The following is a 6,827-nucleotide window of genomic DNA, read 5'->3' as shown; positions in this document are numbered from 1 at the left end:
TTGAGTCTGGCAGTTGTGACCAGCAGTCGTGGGCCAGCACAGGCTTTAACAGTCTCTATGGGCCAGAGGCTCATCCAAGATTGGGGGCTCCCTACAGGCCAGATTGGGGGTCTCCAAGGGCTGCAAACAGCCCATAGGCCAGGGTTTGCCCACCCCTGGCGTACATGATAGCAGGCAGGAAGGACCAAGAGTCAGACCTTGAATTATAAGGTGTTCTGCACTTCATTATATTAGATCCCTCACTATCCTTGCTTAGCCATAATGATAGGATAAGGACTTAGGATAAGGATAAGGATAGGGCTAACACCATAACTAATTAGAAAGTACTGGAGATGTTCATTATATTTGTGAAAGGATAGGAAAGGTGCAAGATTTTGCTGCAATGATTGACTTTTGTTGGAAGGAGGGAACAGGGGCAGGCGCAAAACTGTGTGTGTGGATTCAATTTTTGTCCAGCTACCTTTTCCTTGCGAGGATTTCCTCCATCTTCCATTCGTAGACAAGCCTTTCAGTTGAGTTGTGTTACCTACTGATGAAATGGGGTTGCGTGCATGTGTATGTGACAATCAGAGAAGAACAAAAAATTTGAAAAGGATGTGGTCATCACACAGGTTCTGGATTTAGCAGAGCCAACTTGAGATAACTCATTAGGGTCAGATTTTTATCAACAGATTATTTTACAAGCATTGTAGGGATTAACTCCAAGACCTTCAGCAGGATCCATTAATTCCTTACACAAGGGAGAGGAAGATATTCAAACAGGAACTTCCTGAGTTGTTGTAAAACTCTTGCTCTGCCAAGCACGTGCTCAGAATGGCCAGGCTTATTTTTCGCTCCCCAGATTGCAGCCAGGGACTGTGATCTAAACAGAGACTGAGGCAGTCAAACTGACTGTGAACCAGAACCTCAATCCCAGCTTCCTCCCTGTTCACTTCTGTGACCCATTGCTGGGGGAATGCTGAGTCACTTCCTCATCGGCCCATGTCTGAAAAAAGAAAGAGAGGTTTTTTCTTTCCCCCAATGAACTGAAACTGAAGTTGTTCCAACTGCACACATTTTGAGCTGAACCAAACCAATAAATGCAAAAAGAGGTAACTGTTTCCAAAGAAGAGGTTCAACTTGTACTTGAACGACTCGAGTCTTACTGCCCTGGCATGGCCCATCAATGACACAAGACCAAGTCAGCTGTCAGTATGAAATGGGCCACTTTATTGATCACAGATCCAATTCAAGTCCTGACTAACAAACTTGCCCCCTTTAGTGCAGGCACTTATGGGGGGGGGGGACCAACCCAACTGTTAATTCCCTCTTGGACATTTAGCACCTGACTCCAACAGAGACTGCCTCTTGCCAACCCCTGGTCCTGTCCCACCCCCAAAAAGGGGTTCAAGCCAAACTGCTGCTATTTTGTATTTTGTTTATTTTTTGATGCTGCAATTTTATTCATCAGCAGTTGCCTTGTACTTCAAGAGGCAGAGCAGCAATTCACAACTGTAGAATAAACCAATATCTTGTGTGTGTCGCCTCTTTTGCAGACAAACTGGAGAGATGGCAAAAGTGAAGCAGAAACCGATTCCCCTGAGCGACTTTGAGCCAAAACAGGAGCTTCAGCAGGAGCCCTACGTACCAGGATACGCAGCTCCGTACCCACCGCAAACGTACAACCCGCAACCATATGCTCCAGAAGCATACAACCCAGAAACCTACCCGCCAGAACCATTTGAACCCTATGCTCCACAAGGAGGTACGTGCTGTCAGCCTGACTCTCTGCTGATGAATTGCAGGCTGCACACACAAACCAGGTTCTGTAACTCCAAATTCAATTCGTTACATTCCATCACTTGCCAGTCCCATGCCCAAAACCACTAATGTCAGTTTCAAGCCCCCAGGTGCCCCCAGCAACAGACACTGAAAGATTGGGAAGGAACAGAATCCTAGAGGTGGGTGAGATAAAAAGATCACAGATGGGTGAACATTATCATTGAAGCAGCATAGCCCAAGTCTGGGTGGATCGTACCATTTCAAAATGCAAAGGGGGAGGGGAGAAATAGCATGTTGAAATGCTTCCCATTCACAAAGGAAAAGCCCCTCGTGACAAGAGAAGAATTATTACTCTTAGTAATATTTATATATCACTTTACCCACAAAAAGTCATTCACAAAGTGGTTATGTAACAAATTAGCAAATGGGTCCCTGGATGCAAAAAAGAGACCAGCAGCAGCAGCAGCTGATGGGCCAGCAGGAGAAGGAAAGGCTCCCCTACTTTACAGGATTCCCTTCCTGCAATATTTCACAGCAGTACCATTTCACTCCCGGTACCACTACACCAGTGTTTCTCAAACTGTGGGTCGGGACCCACTAGGTGGGTCGTGAGCCAATTTCAGGTGGGTCCCCATTCATTTCAATATTTTATTTTTAACATATTAGACTTGATGCTACTCTTGTATGTGACTGCATTTGGGTAAATGTTACAGGCTTGTACTTAACAAGCTACTGTGTATAAATTTTTAACAATGATAGTAAATTGGATTTACTCCTGGGTGTGGGCAGGATAGCAGCCTAGGATTGTTAAAAAAATTTTCCTGCTTGATGATGTCACTTCCGGTCATGACATCACTTCCAGTAGGTCCTGATAGATTCTCATTCTAAACAGTGGGTCCCATTGCTAAATGTGTGAGAACCACTGCACTACACAATACTGACATCTCGCCCCTGTCTGCTGTATTCATTTATTTGTCAATAGTCTGGTTTCCATCAATGCAAAATCTAAGAGGGTGTTTGTTCTTTGAAGGGGAAAAAAAAAGCTTTGTGAACTTTGTGATTGTGAGAATTTCCCGAGGAGATGAACCCGGAAACTGGGACATAAGGAATACGTTAAATTCAAATCAAAGTCCACCAAAGCAGACAAGCTTGAGTGGTTCTTGGTTCAGGGCCAAACTAGATAAGATGTTGAAGGCTTGGGGCCAGATCCGGACAGGCCCACAGTGGCTATTTTTTGGCAAGAGGAAAACTCTGCTTGATGCCAGTGACACACTCTCCCATACAGAAATCGCTGTTGCTGTGTGTGATCTAATCATGCAACATCCCTTCTAGTAATGGCAAAGGTTCAAACCATCTTCCACAAGAACACAAAAGAGTCCTGCTGGATCAGGCCAAAGGGGGCCCATCTAGTCCAGCTTCCTGTAACTCCTGGTGGTCCACCAAGACAACAAGTGACCTGCATCCTGGTGCCATTCCCTTTCACCTGGCATTTTGAGGTTGGCTACCTCTAAAATCTGGAGGTTGCAAATACATAGCTTGTAACCTATAATGGGGTTTTCCTTCATCAATCTATTCTATCCAATCCTCTTTTAAAGGCTTCTAGGTCAGATGCCATCACCACATCCTGTGGCAAGGAGTTCCACAGATTAATTACTCAATGGGAAAGGAAATACTTTCATTTGTTTGTTCTGAGTCTCCTAGTACTCAATATTAGTAGATGTCCCCTGGTTCTATATGCAATGGTCTAGATGTGGCCTTACCAGTGATTTGTACAATGGCATAATACTGGGTGCTTTATTCTTAATCTCCTTTTTAATGCTCCCAAGCATGGAATTTGCCTTCTTCACAGTCGCTGCACACTGGGCTGACACTTGGGTCCACCACACTATGGCTCTGAACTGGATCAGGTCCCCCCCCCCCCAGTAGCTAGTATTGAGAAAAGAGAGAGATCAGGCAGCTGAAAGCAGGCAGCGAATGCTGCTCACACAACCCTACAAGACTGCATCACTCTTTTTCCTTCTCTCTCCCGGTACAGATAGCTGCTTTGGTGACCCTTCACTGGACCCCCCACCTTACTCATGCCAAGAAGTCCCTTGTGACCGAACAGACCCAGGTAGGTGTCAGACATTGCAAGTCTCTGGCAAATGGCTGAAAAACTAAACAATAGCACCACTGGGTGGGTCCTTCCATGTGCCTCCACACAGTACAGAGACATCATATATTAAAAGCTCTTTGGCAAAGTCTGTGCATTTCATCCCTGCTCCACTTGGGAGTGGGTGACCACGTGGTCCTTCCCAGCCCTGTGGAGATCCCTCGCCCTGCAGATGCCTGGGACTTGCTCCATACAATGTAGAAACCAGGCATAATTATAGACCATCCCTGTCAAATGAGGGTGAGAAAACTAGGCTTCCCTGGCCCTAATCCTAGAGCTGTCTACTCAAACAGAGAGCAGTTCTGCAGGCTTCAAGGATCTTTCAGCTACGCAAACACATGAACATGCCGAGGATTGAACTTTATGCTTTGCATGCAAAACATTGTGGGTTCAGTTCCAGACATCTCCCATTACTAACCTTACAGAGCTGCTATTGCTCAGTATGGATGACATGGAGTTGTGGTTTGACTCCATACAACCCCACGACCTGCATTCAAGGTGGACCAACGTATTGCCAATGAACCAGGGGCAGATCCAGAGTTTGAGGGGGCATGAGAACTACCTGCTCCAGAGCCCAGGTCAACCAGGCGGGTAGACCTGGGCTCCGGTTTGAACTTAATGTCCTCTATGGCTGAGGTTCCCTGGGTGAGTAGACCTGGGCTCCTGCTTGGACTTGGAGCCTAGATTTACCTGCATGGTAGATCTGGACTCCAGCTTGAGCTGGCTTCCGTGGCTGAGGTTCACTGGGCAGGAAGACCTGGGCTCCTGCTTAGACTTGGTGCCCAGATCTACCTGCCTGTTAGACCTTGGCTCCCATTCTGCCTCTTCCAGGTGGATAGACCTGGGCTCCTGGCTGTGCTTGGGCTGCTTCCTGTACTTGTTGGCGCCGTTCCCCTCTGGGGTCGGTTTGGTGGACATGCACCCATGGCCCTCCACCCCCCTTGGATCTGCCCTTGTAATGAACAGTTTAAAAGACATATGGAGGCTGGAGAGCACTCCAGGGGTACAAGCAAAAATCACTAGGTAGACTGGCTACTGAAATATTAACATTTTTCTTTTCTACCTTGAGTCTGCTGCATGGACAATAATCCTCCAGTTGTGGTTGCTGGGATCTTCTCCAGTCACCCGGCGTCAACCATCTGTCCCTGTTGCCGCCAGATCATCACGACAGAGGTCGTCTATCGGGTGGGATCTCTGACATACGCTGTGTCTTGTGGACTGTGCGTGGTAGGGTGAGTACTCAGGGGCATCTTGTGACACACAAAGAAGAAGGATGGAGGAGGAAGAGGTGCAAGGGGTGGGCTGCATCCGGAACAGAAATTGTGGTGGCCATGGTGGAGTTGGTAGGAGGCCAATGACATTCTGACTCCGTGCCCTGCTGCATCAGGCCACGGCCCATCTAGTCCAGCTTCCTGAGTCTCACAGTGGCTCACCAGATGCCTCTGGGGGCACGCAGGACAACAACAAGATCATGGCATCCTGTTGTCACTCCCTTGCACCTGGCATTAGAAGACAGGCTCCATCTGAAACCCAGAGGTGGCATCCAGTCACCCTGACTTATTACCTGTGATGGACACTTCCTCCATTCATCCACTCCCATGACATCTAGGCCAGGTGCCATCACCACATCCTGTAGCACGGAGTTCCATAGAGCCATTGCATACTGAACCAAGAACCATTTCCTTTGGTCTGTTCCAACTCTCTGGTCAGTCAATTTGAGTGGGTGTCTCCTGGTTCTGGTCTGGTGCAAGATGGGAAAAGAACATCCTTCTCTTCTCGCACTATGATGCTGAAGCACAGGGCCAAGAGACCATCGCCCCAATTCACCCTGCCCAAGAAAAGGCTCTGCATGAGAAAACTGAGCCACACGTATGCATTTACTTGTAAGTAGGTGAATGTGCCTCAGTCCTCTTTGAAGGGGAAGGTTGAGAGGAATGCAACACCACCAGAATGGTCCCGATCCAATGAATGCAGTCCCCCAAAAAACACTCAAGAAGGATGTCCTCCCCCCACCCCCAGGCTGACAAGGAAAATGTATTGAGCCCTATGGATAGCAAAACTGAGCCACACATGCATGTTTACTCAAACAGGCAAACGTGCCTTGGCTCTTTTCAAAGGGGAATGCAAGGCCACCAGAAAGGTCCTGATCCAACGAACGTGGTGCTCAAACGCTCACTCCAGGAGGAGCTCCCCCCCACCATAGTAAAAGGATAAACACAGAGGCTGGGTTTTTATTGTGGTGGTGGGTCTCATAAAGCTACATGGGTCCCTATAGAGCCTCATTTTAAAAAGTGGGTCCTGGTGCTAAAAAGTTTGGCAACCACTGCTCTAAACTTTGTGTTGCCAAGCACCAAGATCACCCTAGTAACATCTCTCTCTCTCTCTCTCTCTCTCTCTCAGTTGTTGCCTTGGCTGTTGCATTATCCCTTTCCTGACCAACTGCTGCAAGGACGTGGACCATTACTGCCCTAATTGCCAGTATCACATTTACCGCTACAAGAGACTATAGACTGGGACACAGGCAAGGGAGGATGGCGCTTCCATCCAAGACAGAGGGATGCACCTTGAGGGATGCACACTCACAGCCTTACTCGAGAGTTGCTTTGCAATCTGGTCAGGCCTGCACACCTGGGATTTGATCTTTCTGGTCTCTCAGCATCTCCAGCAGAAGGAAGCAGGAGGAGACCGCTGGTCGGTAGACAGCTTCCACATGGAGACTGGTAGTTGCACCTTGCTGGGTTTGGCATCCCTGGACCAGCAACCTGTCTTGGTTCCTCGGATTCTTGCTCTTGCCCAAATCCAGTTTGGTCACCAGGCCTGGACTCTATCCAAATGCTGATTCAATCAAGTTCCTCATGTACCTTGACATGCCATTTCCCATCCCAAAGAGATCACACGCCAACCCCAAACCCTT

General features: G+C 47.9%; 1 protein-coding gene across 1 annotated transcript; it reads left to right on the top strand.

Moving 5' to 3' along the window:
• The first annotated feature begins 1,548 nt into the window (after positions 1-1,548).
• Positions 1,549-6,422, top strand: LOC136663842 (lipopolysaccharide-induced tumor necrosis factor-alpha factor homolog). Its single transcript, XM_066640803.1, has 4 exons — positions 1,549-1,744; positions 3,797-3,874; positions 4,983-5,145; positions 6,314-6,422. Exons 1-4 carry the CDS (start codon positions 1,549-1,551, stop codon positions 6,420-6,422), a joined length of 546 nt encoding a protein of 181 aa, XP_066496900.1.
• Positions 6,423-6,827: the final 405 nt, after the last annotated feature.

The sequence above is a fragment of the Tiliqua scincoides genome, chromosome 13 (genome assembly GCF_035046505.1).
Source record: "Tiliqua scincoides isolate rTilSci1 chromosome 13, rTilSci1.hap2, whole genome shotgun sequence".
Classification (NCBI taxonomy): Eukaryota; Metazoa; Chordata; class Lepidosauria; order Squamata; family Scincidae; genus Tiliqua; species Tiliqua scincoides.
The sequence above is the reverse complement of the archived record's forward strand: the minus strand, read 5'-3'. Positions and strand labels throughout refer to the sequence as shown.

Bases quoted from the DNA above. Each gene is read 5' to 3' on its own strand.
- LOC136663842 (XM_066640803.1), top strand. From the start codon at position 1,549: ATGGCAAAAGTGAAGCAGAAACCGATTCCCCTGAGCGACTTTGAGCCA. The intron at 3,875-4,982 runs GTAGGTGTCAGA...TTCTACCTTGAG, and splicing joins TTGTGACCGAACAGACCCAG to TCTGCTGCATGGACAATAAT. The intron at 5,146-6,313 runs GTGAGTACTCAG...TCTCTCTCTCAG, and splicing joins TGTGGACTGTGCGTGGTAGG to TTGTTGCCTTGGCTGTTGCA.